This window comes from Rhinoderma darwinii, chromosome 2 (assembly GCF_050947455.1).
Source record: "Rhinoderma darwinii isolate aRhiDar2 chromosome 2, aRhiDar2.hap1, whole genome shotgun sequence".
Classification (NCBI taxonomy): domain Eukaryota; kingdom Metazoa; phylum Chordata; class Amphibia; order Anura; family Rhinodermatidae; genus Rhinoderma; species Rhinoderma darwinii.
This window is the reverse complement of record NC_134688.1, coordinates 401,014,339-401,034,492: the sequence shown is the minus strand read 5'-3', so window position 1 is coordinate 401,034,492 and position 20,154 is coordinate 401,014,339. Positions and strand designations below refer to the sequence as shown.

General features: G+C 42.4%; 1 protein-coding gene across 1 annotated transcript in view; it reads right to left on the bottom strand.

Annotated features, from left to right (window-relative positions):
- PHEX (phosphate regulating endopeptidase X-linked) overlaps positions 1 to 20,154 on the bottom strand; it is a 239,938-nt gene that overhangs the window by 143,768 nt on the left and 76,016 nt on the right. The window contains exons 4-6 of the mRNA XM_075850790.1: positions 15,027 to 15,113; positions 13,149 to 13,375; positions 11,249 to 11,317 (exon numbers count right to left, since the gene is read on the bottom strand). Of these exons, the coding sequence (XP_075706905.1) occupies positions 11,249 to 11,317; positions 13,149 to 13,375; positions 15,027 to 15,113 (383 nt within the window). The remainder of the gene's footprint in view (positions 1 to 11,248; positions 11,318 to 13,148; positions 13,376 to 15,026; positions 15,114 to 20,154) is intronic.

Genomic DNA, 20,154 nt, shown 5'->3' with positions numbered 1-20,154 from the left:
GGAATGTCTCTAACTTGCAGAGGGTTGACTGGGATGATGCAGGATGGATTGATGAAATTCTGTGGAGACTCCATAGTTTCCTCTGTCTCGAACGACCTGGACAAGGCATCGGCCCTCACATTCTTGTCAGCCGGACGGTAGTGGAGCTCAAACTGGAACCGGGCAAAGAACAGAGACCACCTGGCCTGACGAGGGTTCAGTCATTGGGCCTTTTGGAGATAGGTGAGGTTTGTGAATATCAAGATGGGATGAACTGCGCCCTCTAGTAGATGTCTCCACTCCTCCAGAGCCAATTTGATGGCCAGTAACTACCGATCCCCAATCGACTAGTTGCGTTCTGCAGAAGAGAAGAGTTTGGAGTAATAGCCACATACCATTGTCTTGCCCTTGGAACCTCTCTGGAACAGGAGTGCACCAGCACTGACAGAGGAGGCGTCTACCTCCAACGAGAACTGTCAAGATAAATCTGGATGATGGAGGATAGAGGCTGATGTGAAGGCAGTCTTCAGGCTATAAAATGCGCATTCTGCTTCAGGAGTCCACACCTTGGAGTACATGCCTTTCTTGGTGAGGTTAAAGATAGGATATGTCAGTGAGAAGTTTGCAATGAACTGTCTGTAGAAATTAGCGAATCCCAGGAAGCGCTGTATGGACCTCAAGCCTTCAGGGCATGGCCATTCCAGGACGGCTTTTACCTTCTCAGGATCCATCTTGAGGCCTTGATCCGAGATGATGCAGCCCAGGAAGGGTAGAGCATTCTTCTCCAACTTGGCCTACAGGCGGTTCTCCCTTAACCAGGCAGCAAAACTTGACGGACATGTCTCTAATTAGTCATAGAATCTGGAGGAAAAATCAAGATGTCATCAAGATAGACCATAGCACAAACATAGAGGAGGTCACGGAAGAAGTCATTAACGAACTCTTGGAAGACCGCGGGAGCATTACACAGGCCGAAGGGCATTACTAGATATTCATAGTGTCCATCACGGGTGTTAAATGCCGTCTTCCATTCATCACCCCGGCGAATCCGGATTAGGTTGTAAGCCCCACACAAGTCTAGCTTTGAGAAAATCTTAGCTCCTCGTATGCGATCAAACAGTTCAGAAATTAATAGCAACGGATAAAGATTTTTTTTTACCATGATCTGGTTGAGACCAGGGTAGTCAATGCAAGGACGCAGAGAACCATCCTTTTTCTTGACGAAGAAGAACCCGGCTCCAGCCGGGGAGGAGGACTTCCGTATGGAACTCCTCTCCAAGTTCTCCTTAACAGAGGCGGACATGGACATAGTCTCTGGCAAGGAGAGAGGATATACACTACCACGGGCAAAGGATGTACCAGGAACCAGTTCGATAGGACAATCATATGCCCGATTGTGGGGGCAGCGCTTGCGCCTCTTTCTTGCTGAAAACATTTGAGAATGCAGAATAATGACAAGGCAATCCTGCCAAGGACCGAGGCAGAGGAGGCTGAGCCGAACGAATCTGTACCAGGCAGTGGTTGAGACACTCGGAACCCCACTGGAGAACTTCTCCAGAATTCCAGTCCAGGACTGAGGCATGTAGTCAGAGCCAGGGCAGGCCCAGCAGCACAGGGTTGACAGCTTTAGCCAGGACAAAGAACGAGATGAGCTTGGAATGGAGGGCTCCCACTTGGAGCCTCAGTGACTTGGACACAGCTACAACCGGGTCTGACAGAGGTAGCCCATTCACAGATGCAACCATCAAAGGCCTCTCCAGAGGGTTTGTGGGCAACTGGAGAAGATCCACCAGGTTTCTTCGAATGAAATTATCAGCGGATTCAGAGTCCAGATAAGCAGAAACCCGGTGCGTTTTTTCACCAGATACTATGGTCACGGGAATGGACAATTTAGGCAAAAGTCCTTCTTTGCACAGGGTTATCTCTCCCACCAACCCCAGATTCTGGGGCTTTTGGGGGCACAGACGCACAAGATGGCCTCCAAGGATGCAATATAGACAGAGTCCCGAGGTGCGTCTGTGTTGTCTCTCCTGGGTAGACAGCTTAAACTGGTCTGTCCTCACAGACTCCTTTGGAGGATCAGCATCTGAGGACAGCAGGGGTTGCTGCAAAGTAGGAACCGGGCTAGAGTGTCGTCCTTCCCGACGAGCTTCTTGTTACCGTTCTCGGATCCTTATATCAATCCGGGCGTCCAGAAGGATGAGTTCATCCAGGGTAGACGGTAAATCTCAGGCGGCAAGCTCGTCCTTAATCTCAGGAGACAGTCCCTGCCAGAATGTAGCCACCAGGGCCCCATTGTTCCACAACAATTCTCCCGCCAGGGTGCGGAAGTGGATGGCGTACTTGCCAACGAAGGTGTCCCCCTGGAGTAGGTTCAGCAAGGAGGCAGCTGCAGACGCGACTCATCCAGGCTCCTCAAATACCGTGCAAAATGTCCGTAGAAACCCCTGGAAGTCACGGGTCTCTGGTCCTTGTCTCTCCCAGATAGGGTTCGCCCTTGCAAGGGCCCTGCCAGTGAGGAGAGAGACGATGAAAGCGACCCTTGCGCCGTCAGATGAAAATGCCCTTGCATACAAACTAAAGTGGATCCGGCACTGGTTCAAAAATCCCCTGCAGGTCTTCGCGTCTCCATCATAGCGGTCAGGAAGCGTCAAAGAGAATCGAGGATCAGCACTGCCAGGAGGTGTAGTCGGATGATTTTTACTGCCAGGAGGTGTAGTTGAGGAACGGCAGCTTGCACATCCAGCCGATGTGCAACAATGTTCAATGCCTGGAAGAGTTGGTCCTGTCGAGACCGGAGGTCTAGCATATCCACGCGCATCTCTTGTGACGTCATCGTGGTCTTGGATTGACCAGCGGGGTCCATGGCCTGAGCTTACTGTCACGTTGGGTACGTGGAGCCACTGGGCCGTACCGCCTTGACGGTATGGAAGCTGGCCAACAGGACACAGGTCACAGTCTATAGTTTGTATAGGTGTACCTGTGGTAGCTCAGACAGTAGCAAGACTGGCTCGGCTGCGACTAAGGCCCCATGCACACGAACGTGCTTTTGCGGCCGCAATTCCCCCGAAAATCCACGGGAGAATTGCGGCCCCATTCATTTCTATGGGGCCATGCACACGACCGTAGTTTTTACGGTCCGTGCATGGCCCAGGAGCACGCACCGCAGAAAGAATGGACCTGTCTTATTACGGCCGTCTTCTGCGGTCCAGGCTCATTGAAAATAATAGCCGCGGCCATGTGCATGTCCCGCGATTTGCGGGCGGCTTGCGGCTGACAGTCCACAGCCGGTCGACCCGAAAATCACGGCCATGCACATGGCTACGGTCGTGTGCATGAGGCCTTAGGCAGCAGGCAGGCACCAGGCGTCGTGAAGCAGGACAAGCGTAGTACTCAGCACAGCACGACTCCAACTCAATACGGCACTTGACCAGGATAGCACGGGATACAGGTCACAGGAACGGGTAAACACTGGGAACTGGAAAATACTTAGGAGACCATTTGCATAGACAGACTAGGGTAACGACAACAAAGCTCAGTCAAGGCAGGAAGGGGCTGGGCCCTTCTTATAGTCCAGGGTGCTCTGAGAGCAATCAGCTCAATCTCCCACCTGTATGCGCTTTGGCTCCTTAAAGGAATAGTGTCATCACAAATAATTTTTTTATATGTTAAAGATGTTAGTGCTTTAATAAAAACGTTTATATTCATTTGTGTGTTTGTGTTTTACTGTTTCTTATTTTTACACTTTTTCTTCCCTATGGGGGCTGCCATTTTTTGTTCCATTTCTGTGTGTGTCGATTAACGACACACACAGACATGGAATACGGCAGCCACAGTCCCATAGGGACTGCGAACGGCTCCCGTCCCATTGACTGCCGTGTACGGCGTCTGTGTGGGAACTGCGCATGCGCCGCTCCCACACAGTCCTATTCGAAATTGGCGCCGTCCGGCGCCATTTTCCTGTGGACCGGAAGTCGCGGCCGGACAGTAATATTACTTCCGGTCGCGGCTTCCGGACTTGTGCACATGGAACAGAGGCAGCAAAGGGAGCGGACGGGCCGGAGGGAGCCGCGGCGGCAGGAGCAGGTAAGAGATTTCAATGTATGTTAGTGTTTGTGTGTGTTTACTACTGTATGTAAACCTACTACACTGTGGGTTACCTCAAAAAATGGCGACACACAGTGTAGGAGGTTAAACCTTTCAAACCCCTCGTTTATCCCGGCACTAGCCAGGATAAAGGAGGGGGGGATGCTGAGAGCTCACTAGAGCGAGGGCTTTTAACCCAATGTTGCAATGCTGCAATTTTGGGAACTAGCTCCATCTAGTGACCAAAAATGGGTAGTATTATAAATTAGAAAAAATTTATAATATTTCCTGACTCGCGAAAAAAATAAAAAAAATTTGAACAATGTTTAATCACCCACACACTAAATGTTTAATTTTTTAAAAAAAAACATGTTTTTCGGGCAACACCATGCCTTTAAGACTAGACTGAACTCGCGAGCGCACCCTGGTGGTCACTATGGAACAGGACGGCCGCATGTGCAGACATCTCTGGAGAGAAGGGCGTGGACCGGATGGAAGGAGTTTGTGGTCAGCGACCACGGATGTTACAAGTAGGAGGTGATGGTCTCGGCTTTATTGAAATAATCTTCTTGTCACAAGCTTTTAAAACATAATAAGAATGTGCCAACATATATCTTATATCTATGACTTTAAAGCTTCATCCTGACCTCTCCATATAATTTGACGCATGTAAAAAGGACAGCTCTACCAAAAAAATAATAAATACAAATGCATGCACTGCTTTAAATAGGTTTTATTCATATATAGATATACATTGCAGCAATTGGGGGGAAGGGCTTCATACAGCAGTCGGTAGGCACTACAATGACTGCTGGGGGTGGAGGCAGTAGAGGCCCCCATGTGACAGCTGGAGGAAGTTAGGGAGCCTGTAACTGCTGTGAATACTGAGGGAATAGTAGTGAGATAGTGAGATAGTGCTGTGACTCCTGTTAACAGGAAGCTTTGTTATGGTTACTGGTGAAGGAAGGAAGGAGTACATCAAATTCACTTAAAGAGGCTCTGTCACCAGATTTTGCAGCCCCTATCTGCTATTGCAGCAGATAGGCGCTGCAATGTAGATTACAGTAACGTTTTTATTTTTAAAAAACGAGCATTTTTGGCCAAGTTATGACCATTTTTGTAGTTATGCAAATGAGGCTTGCAAAAGTCCAAATGGGTGTGTTTAAAAGTAAAAGTCCAAGTGGGCGTGTATTAGGTGCGTACATCGGGGCGTTTTTAATACTTTTACTAGCTGGGCGCTCTGAAGAGAAGTATCATCCACTTCTCTTCAGAACGCCCAGCTTCTGACAGTGCAGATCTGTGACGTCACTCACAGGTCCTGCATCGTGTCGGCCACATCGGCACCAGAGGCTACAGTTGATTCTGCAGCAGCATCAGCATTTGCAGGTAAGATCGACAGAAGCTGGGCGTTCTGAAGAGAAGTGGATGATACTTCTCTTCAGAGCGCCCAGCTAGTAAAAGTATTAAAAACACCCCGATGTACGCACATAATACACGCCCACTTGGACTTTTACTTTTAAACACACCCACTTGGACTTTTGCAAGCCTCATTTGCATAACTACAAAAATGGTCATAACTTGGCCAAAAATGCTCGTTTTTAAAAAATAAAAACGTTACTGTTATCTACATTGCAGTGCCGATCTGCTGCAATAGCAGATAGGGGTTGCAAAATCTGGTGACAGAGCCTCTTTAAACCAGGTTGCGTGAACCCAGCATTTAGGAGATGGCTCCTTGGCCTGGGTACGATTTGTCTAGTCCTGCTGTAATCTGTTTTAATCAAGTTAACTTGTTTTCTAATTTTGCTGATGAAAGTATTATAAAATATGCATTCCGGTGGTTTTTCTGATTTTGTGCTTATGTGCTTAGACGGACTTACACATTTTTGTGGCTAAAACTCTGTTAGGATCATAATGCTAGTCATAGCTTACCACATTCATTCGGATAAATGAAAAGTAAAAGTATAGAGGATATGTTGAAATATTACATTTCACTTTTGCTATGTCCTAGTGGTGGTTGGCCTCTTGGTGTCCTTTCTAGGCTGTGACTACGAGCGTCATTGGTATATTTCATTACACTTTCAATGTTGTGTCGTTATTGCTCCCTTGGGGGGTTTTTGTGACATAACTGACCATTACTTCCAATTCTAGAGAGCTCTGTTTGCATACATCCTGGTGTACAATGTTTTTTTATGTCTTATGCTGTATATACTGTTGTATATAAGGATCTATATACCTTTTTCTGACATCCGGGTTGCCCACCATCTTGTTTCATTTCCAGCCTGTGTCCGCACTCAGTTTTTAATATCTATATGTATATGTTTGTCTATTATTAATAAATTAATAAAATGAAGTGATACATTTATTGGAATTTTTTTGGTCCTGCATATATTTGTTCTTTGTTGGCCTAATTCTATTAAACTTAACTTTGTTTTTCTAAAAATATCCTAAAGGATTCAAAAATATAAAAGATTATAGTCTATTAATGTAAAATATCAGTCAATTGCCGTGTTGTTTCAAGGCTCAAACAAATCAGAATCAGTTCATTTGGTGCGAAACAGACCAGAAAGGGTTGGTGAGGTTTTTGCTTGTGAGTGACAGAGTGACCTTGCATTGTGTTTTTGATAGGATATAAAGCTAGATCAATAACTGGCCTCAATAGAATCAGCACTGACGGGAGCTCATCTGAGTCGATGCCTGCAGACTTCACATCATCGTACTACATCCCCTTATGTGACAAGCCGAAGCTTAGTTTAAAAATTGTGAAATAAAGTCTTCTAATTATACAGTAAATAAACAAGTACAATGCCATAGCTGTGTGAAAACGCAGGGCAGATAAAGCAGGGGAAAAAAAAGAAAAAGCAATTGTATGATATTTTTAATAAAGGAAGGGTCAGATTAAATTAAATAACTCATTTCTACTCTATAAAGGACTGAGCTACTGTACATGGCAACATCAGCTACTGATAGTGTGCAGTCAACACATAGAGGTAATGGATCCTAACAGGGCACTTAGCCTAAGGCTACATTCACACGAGCGTATCAGATTCACACGTGTGAAAAACGCACGTGCATCTGGTCCGTGTGTGCTGCGTTATGCATCAGTGAGCTTTGCGAGTGGCATGCGTTATTCACTCACTCGCAAAGCACATCTTTTTTTAAATTAATATTTTCAATTGAATTGATGCGCAAATCACGCCCCGCACACGGATGTGCATTTACATAATTGGGGCTTGCATAAAGCTACAGTGAAGGAAATAAGTATTTGATCCCTTGCTGATTTTGTAAGTTTGCCCACTGTCAAAGACATGAACAGTCTAGAATTTTTAGGCTAGGTTAATTTTACTAGTGAGAGATAGATTATATAAAAAAAAAACAGAAAATCACATTGTCAAAATTATATATATTTATTTGCATTGTGCACAGGGAAATAAGTATTTGATCCCTTTGGCAAACAAGACTTAATACTTGGTGGCAAAACCCTTGTTGGCAAGCACAGCAGTCAGACATTTTTAGTAGTTGATGATGAGGTTTGCACACATGTTAGATGGAATTTTGGCCCACTCCTCTTTGCAGATCATCTGTAAATCATTAAGATTTCGAGGCTGTCGCTTGGCAACTCGGATCTTCAGCTCCCTCCATAAGTTTTCGATGGGATTAAGGTCTGGAGACTGGCTAGGCCACTCCGTGACCTTAATGTGCTTCTTTTTGAGCCACTCCTTTGTTGCCTTGGCTGTATGTTTCGGGTCATTGTCGTGCTGGAAGAACCAGCCACGAGCAATTTTTAATGTCCTGGTGGAGGGAAGGAGGTTGTCACTCAGGATTTGACGGTACATGGCTCCATCCATTCTCCCATTGATGCGGTGAAGTAGTCCTGTGCCCTTAGCAGAGAAACACCGCCAAAACATAATGTTTCCACCTCCATGCTTGACAGTGAGGACGGTGTTCTTTGGGTCATAGGCAGCATTTCTCTTCCTCCAAAAACGGCGAGTTGAGTTAATGCCAAAAAGCTCCATTTTAGTCTCATCTGACCACAGCACCTTCTCCCAATCACTCTCAGAATCATCCAGATGTTCATTTGCAAACTTCAGACGGGCCTGTACATGTGCCTTCTTGAGCAGGGGGACCTTGCGGGCACTGCAGGATTTTTATCCATTACGGCGTAATATGTTACCAATGGTTTTCTTGGTGACTGTGGTCCCAGCTGCCTCGAGATCATTAACAAGTTCCCCCGTGTAGTTTTCGGCTGAGCTCTCACCTTCCTCAGGATCAAGGATACCCCACGAGGTGAGATTTTGCATGGAGCCCCAGATCGATGTCGATTGACAGTCATTTTGTATGTCTTCCATTTTCTTACTAGTGCACCAACAGTTGTCTCCTTCTCACCGAGCGTCTTACTTATGGTTTTGTAGCCCATTCCAGCCTTGTGCAGGTCTATGATCTTGTCCCTGACATCCTTAGAAAGCTCTTTGGTCTTGCCCATGTTGTAGAGGTTAGAGTCAGACTGATTAATTGAGTCTGTGGACAGGAGTCTTTTATACAGGTGACCATGTGAGACAACTGTCTTTAATGCAGGCACCAAGATGATTTGGAGCGTGTAACTGGTCTGGAGGAGGCTGAACTCTTAATGGTTGGTAGGGGATCAAATACTTATTTCTCTGTGCACAATGCAAATAAATATATATAATTTTGACTATGTGATTTTCTTTTTTTTTTTTTATATAATCTATCTCTCACTGGTAAAATTAACCTAGCCTAAAAATTCTAGACTGTTCATGACTTTGACAGTGGGCAAACTTACAAAATCAGCAAGGGATCAAATACTTATTTCCTCCACTGTATATGTATGCTGTAGAAACAAGCCCAGTCAGATGCATGGAACTGACTTTTAAGGAAATGTGTCATCAGAAAATATGGTTTTAATCAAGATTTTATGTTAAACATATTTTTTAAGACTTTTTGGTAATGTTTTTTATTTGTTTTTCATGTCACTATATATCTACACATTATATATATATATATATATATATATATATATATATATATATATATATATTTATTTTTATTTTTTTAATTATATTTTAAAATATATATGTATACAAATAGTCCTGAAAGCTTGCCGTTTTCCCTCTGGCCACTGAGCCTTAAGACCCTTTTACACCGGCCAATAAGCGGCCGCTGATCAACAAGACATCGTTGATTGGCGCTCGTTTGCTCCTGTCCCACGGAGCTATGGATGGGGACGAGCGGTCGTTACTCCGTTCATCCCCATCCATTATTATCATGTCGGCAGCACGTCCCCCTGTTTACACAGGGAGATGTGCTGCCGACAACGATAATCTTTTACTTTTTTAATCTTCCAGTGTAAAACCCCCATTACAATAGACTGACACTTCCTGTTCTGTAGAGATCACATCTCAGCAGTCATGGCCTTATCATCACATGCAGAATTATGATGAAAGGTAACACCTATATATAGAAAACAGAGGATCCACCATTGACAATAGGTGATGGACACAGCTCCCTTCTATCCCTTCCTACATAATGACCTCTGCACAGGTCACAGAGCATGCCTAGAAAACTCTCCCATACAACTTAATGGGTCATCTTAAGACTATTTTTCCTATGGTCCATGTGGCTGCTGTAAAGCATATCTTTAAATGCTGTTAACAGCAGCTCAGGCAAGATGGCTGATCCCATAATCACGTACAGGAAATAGAATATAAAAATCTACAATAAGCAAATACAAATCAACAAAAAAATTTAATATTGTATCATCCTCTGCTCTTAATCAGCTAAACAAATAAATAAATATATATATATATATATATATATATATAGAATCCAAAAATCAGGCAGCACTCCAAGGTATAAGCAAGATAGAAAAAGGTGCTTTATTGGTCAATATACACACGACGTTTCAGCTCAACACAGGAGCCTTTCTCAACTTGAGAAAGGCTCCTGTGTTGAGCTGAAACGTCGTGTGTATATGGACCAATAAAGCACCTTTTTCTATCTTGCTTATACCTTGGAGTGCTGCCTGATTTTTGGATTCTACTACAGCAGGTCTGTTAGCCCTGACCTGGGCAGGTCGGCACCCACCTACGATTTACAAGGCTGTGCGGCTGACATTGTATTTGGACTTATATATATATATATATATATATATATATATGCGATACAGTCCCTTAAAAAAGGACTTTTCTTTCTAGCTGCCCGCATTCCCCTGCAATCAGTCCCATTAGTTCTCATGACCTGTACAAGTAGACTGTCAAGTGGGCAGTTCCCAGCACTCAGAGTCAATCTTAACCATTGACACTAAGCGCTGGGGACCGCACACTTGACAGTTTACTCGTACACGTCACGGAAACTAACGGGACCAATGGCAGGGGAACGCGGGTGGCTAGAACGAAAAGAAAACCAGTGCTAAACTCAGAGCTGCACTCAGCGCTGCAGCAGTTGGTACGCTATCCAACTGGTTTTAGATGTCAGAGGACATGACAGGTATTTCTTAAAAGCAAAAGACTGCATACAGTTACTGCACACAAGGATTTTACCACACAATCAAGTTTTTATATTTGGCTGGAGATATGTTTTAATTGATAATCTCCACCATCAGTTAAAGGAACTGTCGAGGCAAAACTGGTGCGGGGCCAAGACAGATTTATCAATACTGTCTTAAACTTAGACAGCTTAAAACTAGACTAGGCAAGCAGAAAATGTATCACAGTGGTTCACGCTGTATGATAAATGTTGTGTATCTTGCTGGAAATGTTAAAGATTTTCGTCTAACTTTACACAGCCTCTTGGATGATTTGCTTTTTACAATATTGGTGCAATTTGTTACATTTTAAGCCGCACCCTTTTTCTTTAAGTCACGCCCAGTTCGTTGTCTAGTGAGGCACAAAGAGTGTCTTAACCAAATCTTAAGTGTGGAGCACGGAATGTGCGTCAGTCTGGTTCAATTTGAGCTAGAATTCTGGCACACTCTAAATAGTAAATATGTCCCGCTGTGTTTTGGTCTTAAAGGAGCAGCGCACAACAATATTTGTCACCTCCAATGAGGTTAGTAGAAGTGCTTACAAAGTGCACTTGCTGAGCACAAGGAAAGAAGCAAAAGTCTAAATAATAAAAACGAATATATTTCAGAGTTCAGTAGATATATTAGTGCTCATATGGTACTTACTCTAAGTGCGGTAGTGCTATTATCAAGGTAATCCTCGTGAGAAAATAACGACAGGGATGCTTGATCAAACTGCAAATAAAAAATGAATAATTTTTTTATTTCAATAAATGTATGCTTAAAAAACGACCGAATTTTTGCAGCCGCAATTTACCTGCATTTTTGCGGATAAATTGTAGACTTATTCTCTTCTATGGCCTCGTGCACACAACCGTGATTTACACGGATCGCTGTGGGGGCCGCAAATCTGGACTGCAAAAACTCAGGACAAGTCATATTACAGTCCGGATTTGCGGGTTCAGCAATACTGGTGAATTGTTGTGGATACGTCAGTACGGATGACACACGAATGCACAACAAGGTTTTTTTGCGGTCCGGCGGACCGCAACGGACCTGTGGTTTTGCAGACCGCAAAACCAAAGCAGTCATGTGCATGAGGCCTTAAAACATAAAATAATAACTCAATACATGCTCTACAGCTGTCCGCAGTGTTTAAACATTGTACATAATTTCCTGTAGCCACCATTCATAAAAATAGGCGGTTTTAAAAAAGACTTATCCCTTTAAGATGTAGCAGATCTCTCGCGCACACTGCTATGGAGAGAGCGGCGGTGAGACAAGAAGCGGTATGTCAGCCGCATGGTTATGCACAGCGGCCAATAACCTGATTTACCATGGTAGAGATAAAAAAGAAGAAGGCATCCATAAATCACATTGATCACATTCAAGAAACTGAAGCAGTTTTGTGGGCAGATGGATATGTTCCAATGCTACAATACAATGTCATGGTACAATATGGGACGCTGTTCATAAGCATTTACAATATTGAAAAGTATGTAGTGTGTAGATTCAAAAGCAACTGACAGCTGAACACAAGAAGAACCTCATGGTGACCTCGTTCCCATTCTTCCAGCAATTCGTCGTAGAGGGTTTTTCTTAGGAAGAATCGTTACAGATGATGAAACTTGGTTATTCAATTACACTCCAGAGAATAAAGCTGACTCAATGGTATAGATGCCTCCGAGTTTCCCCGTTCAATGCAGGAGGCTGAAGTTGTTGACTATGGCCACCATATTGCTGATGGCACTCTAAATCTCTTGGAAAGTTGAGATTAAGAAATTTTAAGCATCCTTCCTAAAGCCCAGACTTAGCACCTGGTCTCCATCTTTTTATGGAGATGAAGTTATATATTTCCTGTCCAATGGCAACAAAGAAAAGAAATTCCAAAATTGTTTACATTAACAAGATAGATTTTACTATGAGGGATTTCATTAGATTATCTTAAGTAGCTGAGAAATAGAGGGTGAGTCTATTGAATAGACTAGGGTTGTATTCTTATCAGTAGAATAAAAAATTCAATGCCAATTGACTATATTAAAAAATAGATAACAGGGAGCCTTACTTTCTGACTACTCATATAATAAATACAAAAGTAGCAAAGCTGAATTTGTCATCAAAGAGAATTTGAATTTGTATATCTTATAAACCAGAAATAATAAAAATGGTAAATTATTTAGTACGCAGTACCATCTTCTGAATCTTTAACTGGCAAAAATCTTGGTGCTCTGCTGCTGCCACTAGTCCACGCTGCAAACAGTTAAATACGGTTCCCATTGACTTGAATAGATCTGAGCTGTATACAGCAATATATAGACCGGACCTAACAGTGATAGCAGCAGATTGTATTTTGTAAATACACAATACATAGATGGTTTGGACCTTGCTAAATAATGTTGTAGATTTATCTATCCAGTGCAACCAATTTGTAATAATTGATAATTATAATTAATCTTAAAAAAATTTCAATAAGAAATGAATTGGTCCTTTTTGGTTGTCAAAAATATATAAAAAATAAGGTATGATATTCCCTACATGCATAAAATTTATGTAGCTAAATCCTTACCTTTATTATAATGTTATTCGATATTTTGTCATCTGTGGCCACGAAGACACGCATGAAGACTGAAGTACTGTATTGTCCCCGTAGTTCTGCTACAGTCTGAAGAAAGTTAAACTTCCTCTCTGACCACTTGCCTTCACTTCCAATATTGGATTCTAGCACCGGCCAGCGAAGTGATGACTGCTTTAGAAGTTTTATTAGAGGTTTGACGTCAACTTTCTCTATTTCCGCTAGAACATAGCACAGAAATGAAGAACACATCAAAAAAGTAAAATAATGAAGATTCAGCCCTCATTCACGTGTTAAACATCACACTATTAGAATTAGGACAGATTAGATACTAAATACTAATTAGAATAGAACATGAATATAGAACTTTCATCTGAAAAACACTAATTTCTAATAGTAATAACTACTCAGTCTTGCCAGGTGAGGAGGATGAAGGAATGAAGGGGGTGTAGCGAGGACAAGGTTGACCGGGTTTTGTCAAGCTCCTGAAACGGACTGGAAACCAATACCTAAGTGAGTTATGTGTCACACATAACTACTCCACAAATATGTTGTATTTCCTGTGACAGTTTAAGGAGGTTGGAGCGAATTCCCAACTCTTGAAATAGACATTGCTGCCTAATTTTTATATATACCAGTATGGGTAATTTATTGGTGCACCGCTCCTCAACATGTGCTGATTTGTGCTATTACTGCTGTCTTTATCCTCCAAGGTGGTATTTTACAGGTGGAGTGGCTAGTCTGGCCTGTGTACTTACTTATGTGGCCAATAATGGCCAAGGTGTACATGATATGTCTTTGACTGTGTTTTTCCCCCAGGAGGTGATCACTTTAAGACCTGTTATGTTGTGCCAATGTTATTGCACTGTAATGTTATAATGTCACCATTTTCATTTGTAAGGCAAATGATGGTTGGCTCAGTGGCTTGGTCTAGATTACTTGCTCGGACACCATGTTTGCTAAATTTTGTACTTCTGCATTACAGCGTCAGGACAACCCAGCGTGGCTATGTCACATCCCGACACTGGGGACGGCATCTATTCTTTTAAAAGCTGCTATTCCCACGAGTGACTGTTCAAGTAAAAAGACGAGGAACCTGGCTGTGACAGATAGAGAGCAGGAGTTGCTGCGTGAGAAGATGTGGAAGCGACGGCACTATTGTTGGGCCTGAAACTGTAGCGAGTTGCGAGTGACAGACAGAAGCCTTCCCGTAATGGGAGAGAGTGGTGTGAGCTGTGGAGGGTATGAAGCTTTCTCATGTGTATGAGCGTACAGCTTGTACAGTGAAGTCATTTGCGGCCTAGTAGACCTGAAATTTCCAAAACAACCCCTGTATCAGGAAGGACAGTCCTTGGATCTGTCCCAGACAAAGTGTAAGCCAGCCAGACATCATCCACCTGCCTGAGCCATGTCTAAGAACTCTGCCTCTCATATTGTGATGTGTTATTATTTTTCCTGCTGTGCCCGGGTGTGCCATAAACACTGTACTAGTAAAGTTACGGTTGCAAGAAATCTCCTGTCTTCGTACTATCTTTGCCGTGAGACACCTGCACAGGGCCGTACACATACCAGTCCACACCCATACAACAGCACTAGCCACCAGACCTTTCTGTCTTGCAGCATTTGGGGATGATTCAATTCCTTTGGTATTTGCTATTTCTATCACAATCATAAACATTGATAGGTTTATTAGCCAAGATCGTCTGATAAGGTATGGCAAGGAATAGATTCAATGTAAATTATGACAGTGCTGTATAAGAAGAATAATAGGTATATAATATAATCACGATTTTATATTAATCATTGTAGTTATCAATAGAAAATACAGTACACAGGCCATTAATGTCATGCTAGATTCCATTTGTCACTTACTTTCATTCATACAAGAGTTGTAAAATGTCTTTGCCTTTTGTGCAGCCTCGGAATCCCGTCTTTTGCTTATAGGTTTCTCCAGAAGAGCTAGGAAATAAACAATGACAGTTTTTCTGCTTCTCTCAATAAGAATATGACTGTGCACTTCTCTATGAACACCGTGATGTCAATATCATAAGGCATGACAAATTAAATACACAACAATCAATAAGTCCCTTGTGTTGGCAGCTGAAAAGTACTGTATGTCACTTCTAATGCTATGTCTTGTATAGGGTTGGATCTAGTAAATAATTCAAACCTTAGAATGTATGATATTGCAGTGCTAAGCTGTTTTAAAATGGTAAAAACAAAAGCATATACATTGTATGTGTTTTTTATTATTAATGATCCATTTAAAGGGCCCTTATCACTATCAGTTTTTCTTACATAAATCAGTGGGAGATGTAAATACATAAAACCTTATAATATATCTTATTAGAGAAAGTGGCATCTTATTCACTTTCCAGCAGACTGTATTTCCCGTTTCCCTACCTGCAGGCTCTTAGCAAATTTAACGTACTCCGTCTCTAAAAAATCAGCAAATACTAGACAGGGAGAAGGAGGGGGATGCAGCTGCAGTTTCTCTCTCTGTTTGTATGTGGGACTGTACTCTGTAAGAGAAGAGGGCTAGCAGCAAGAGGAGAGATGTCTCCTTAGATTAGAGCTCTGAGATCAAACCATGAAGAGACAAACCTACTCAGCAAGTATGGAGAGAGAAAATATTTATTTATATAAGCCTGCAGAAGGAAAAACACCTAAATTATGCAGGCTAGATACAATATTTCTATCTATTATACGTGTAGATGAATCACCAGTGGTTTATTCCAGTATACAGCGACCTTTCGGCTTGTGTAAGCCTTTATCCAGCTTTTTCCATTTTTTTCTGTACTATTGGGGAGGCTGAGACCATGAACCTGGTTTGGCGTGCACCACTATTCCACCAGGTAATATAAAGAGTGCTGCTCCCATCCCTGCTTCCCTATCTATTATACATCTGGAATTGCCTATGGAATAGGGTTGCCAACCGTCCGTAAATTTACGGACAGTCCACAAAAATGGGTGTTTTGTTCTGCTGTCCATAGCGTCCGGCAGGAAAAAGCACCATCCGGGATTTTTCTGCTGTCTACCGGAACTTTGCACTGCGCATGTGCCAAAATGTACATGCGCAATGCATAGAAATAGTAGGCTGTGGCTGGGCATATTTTCGCTTGACTTCTGCGGAATCTGAAAATATGCAGGCTGGCCGATGCCAAGTAAGGTCGGTGCTGGGAGTGGACCAATCCAGTCACCTGACCTGTCACCTGACATGAGGTCAGGTCACTCAGGTCAGGTGACTGAACTGGTCCACTCCTGTGCCATCACCGACCCCAGTCAATAGTGATCCACCGCAGCTTCGCCGCATGACCACCTCCTTTTGACGGTGAGTCGCATCAGGCAAAGCGGAGAGTGGTTGCGGTAGGCTACTGCTCTCCAATCTGTTTGCACTAAGTACAAGAGAAGGGGGCGGCTGTGTGGCGCTATCTACAAGGGGGGCTGTGTGGTGCTATCTACAAGGGGGCTGTGTGTGGCGCTATCTACAATGGAGGGCTGTGTGGCGCTATCTACAATGAGGGGCTGTGTGGCACTATCTACAAGGGGCTGTGTGTGGAACTATATACAAGGGGGCTGTGTGGGGCGCTATCTACAAGGGTTCCGTGTAGCACTATCTACATGGGGACTGTGTGGCGCTATCTACAAGGGGTGCTGTGTGGCGCTATCTACAAGGGGGGCTATGTGGCCCTATCTACAAGGGGGGCTGTGTGGTGCTATTTACAGCGGGAGATATGTGGCGCTATCCACAACGAAGGCTATGTGGTGCTATCCACAAGGGGGTCTGTGTGGTGCTATCTACAAGGATGGGCTGTGTGGCATAATCTACAAGGGGTGCTGTGTGTGGTGTTATATGCAGGGGGCACGTTTACTGTATGGGTACTTTTATTGTGTCGTGCACTGAGGTGTCATTATTACCATCTAAGGCACTGTAGATTACGAGTTTGTTTAGAGGATGGGTTATAGGTGTGGAGGTTGCTGGATAAGCGAGAAACCAACATGTCTGTGTGTCAAATTCTGCAGAGATGAGTCGTGGCTGAAATAAGTGTTCACATCAGTCTGGGCTGGATGGAGAAAGAGAGGGATGTGAAGTTAGCGGGGGAAAGCTACAATTGGAGCTGTTATTGGTGAGTCACTCCTAGAACACTGCACAGTGCACAGGCAATGATTTTGTAATGTGTCCGTAAAAATGTTGGTCTGTCCGGGAATTTTAGATCAGTTGTCCAAAAATTTCTGAAGAGCAGGTTGGCAACCCTGCTATGGATTGATTATGATTTATCTTTTGTGATGATAGGTAGGCTTTAAGAATCAAAGTTATCCAATACCCATGTCACGCATGTGAAAAAGTAACTACCCTTTAAGAGGTCGTTTTTCATAGGGTTTGGTCTCTGCAGTAATTTACCACTGTGGGTATAGATACCATTGTAGTGAACAAGATTTCATAAAATCCTATTCACACATTGAGGCAGAGAACGGCAGCATACCCTATCCATCAAGGTATCGTTGTGTGTTTTTCCCCCATTGTCTTTCCTTGTATGGCTCCTCCTGATCAAATTCCCGCTTGACCCCTGACAGGAGAAAATGGGAGTAAAATGCTGTATCCTGAAATTCTTTAAGGAGTACTGAATGTATATTTAAGTTTTTGAAATTTTACAGATTCCTCTGTCACATCAAAATGCTTATGAAATATGTGTATCTTTTAGTAAGTGATGATTTCACAGTTTTCTTTCTGTATTACATGTTTTTCTTCCAAACATTTTTATTAACAGGACAAAATATTAAATGTTAAAGCATTTTGTGTGATGGTATACCACATACAACATTCAGTTACATGTAAACCTGTGTTTCTAATAAATTTGTACTGAATGTTCTTGGACACTAGAAATTCTTATGTATTTGGCTGAAGATATTGTTTCTGCTGCAATGTTTACAAGTGGGTTCCAAATGTTTTCTGCTTGGCAGCCCACCCATGGGACCTTATACATGCTGACTGATAATAACATATGGTTTTGAGCCAAGAAAAGTAAATAGGACTAATATTGCCACATTCTATAACAAGAGTGTTCACCAGCATTATATGCAGCATTCAACAGTGCCCTATACTTTATAATCCGCTCAGGAAGGCAGAACTCGTTGGTTTAACAAGACTGAGAATAACTCTGAAGAACAGCTCTGGTTACTCTTAACATTAAAAAAAAAGAATTAAAAAAAACAAAACATGTACCCTAACACTGGCCATACCTATAGCCACTATCATGAACCCCAAATAGTAATCTACATGAGAAACTAGATTTCTAATCCCTAATGGGCTTTATTCTGATGCATAAGCCTTTTCAAGGAGCTGCATCAGAATAAATAAACAGAGCAGGGAGCCGTTAAATCTCCCTCCACTCAGCTACCAGACGTAGCTGAGGGCTGGGGGCGTCCCTGCTCGAATGGGTGAGATTGATATCAGTATAGATCACACTCATTTAACCCTTCAGATGCGGCACTCAATAGCGAGCGCCGCAGCTGAGTTGTTTTGGAGAGAGGGAGGGAGCTCCCTCTCATCCCACTGACACCCGGTGATAAGATAGCCGAGTGTCTGTGTCTGCGATGGCAGCCAGGGGCCTAATAAAGGCCCCCAGGTCTGCCTGTAGTGAATGCCTGCTAGGATATGCCAGAGGCATGACCTAGCAGATGCCTGTCCGTTTTAAACGGACAGTCAGTAATACGCTGCAATACAAAAGTATTGCAGTGTATTATAAAAGCGATCGGATGATCGCATATTAAAGTCCCCTAGTGGGACTAGTAAAAAAGTTTAATAAAGTTAATAACAAAAAAGCAAAACCCACTTTTTGCCCCTTAAAAAGTTACACATATTTGGTATTGCCGCGTCCGTAATGACCCTGACTATAAAGCTATTACATTATTTAACCCGCACGGTGAACGCCGTAAAAAATAATATAAAAAACAATGGAAAATTTACTGTTTTCTGTGAATCCTGCCTTGAAAAAAAAATTGATAAAAAGTGACCAAAAAGTCGCATCTACTCAAAAATCGTACCAATAAAAACTACAAGTCGTCCCACAAAACAAAAGCCCTAATACAACTGCATCGGCGGAACAATAAAAAAGTTATTGCTCTTCAAATATGGAGACAGAAAAACAAATCATTTTGAGAAAAAAAATTAATAGTAAATAGTAAAAGTAGTAAAACATACAAAATCTGTACAAATTTGGTATCATTACAATTGTAACATCCACTTGAATAAAGTTATTGTGTTATTTATAGCACACGGTAAACCGTTTAGATTTAGGACGCAAAAAAAGAGAGGCGAAATTTCAGGTTTTTTCTATTCCCCCCAAAAAAAGTTTATAAAAGTTAATGAATAAATTATATGTACCCCAAAATGGTGCTATTAAAAAATACAACTTGTCCCGCAAAAAACAAGACCTTATACAGCTATGTCGACGCAAAAATAAAAAAGTTATAGCTCTTGGAATGCGACGATGGAAAAACTTAAAAAAATGGCTTGGTCATTAAGGTTTAAAATAGGCTGGTCATTAAGGGGTTAAACACATCACATGTCAAATATTGGTAAATATTGTCTAATCATTATGAGATAAAAAAAAAAGAAGAAAGAAAATACCCTAGTCATGGAAAATATCTGTATCACATGTGAGAACTACATGTGCTGGATCAGTTTAGCAATATTTATAAAAAAAACTATAGACTATAGAATATCAATAACTACTTAACACTAGCTATATACATGTCTACGTCTACAACTACAACTAAAGGAAAAAAAATACTTTGTAGTTCCTTTATATTTTTGTGCTTCAAATTGTAACTAAATGGGTTAAAAAAATATATATATACTTTTCTGGACGGAGTCTCTCCCCCCTCCTCCTTAGACTATGGGAACATTTGGTTTGGGAAAGGGCAAGGCTTAGGCTGCATTGCCTCTTGTTGGGATGTGCTGCTCTGACTGCAATTGACTTAAAATAATTATAAGCCT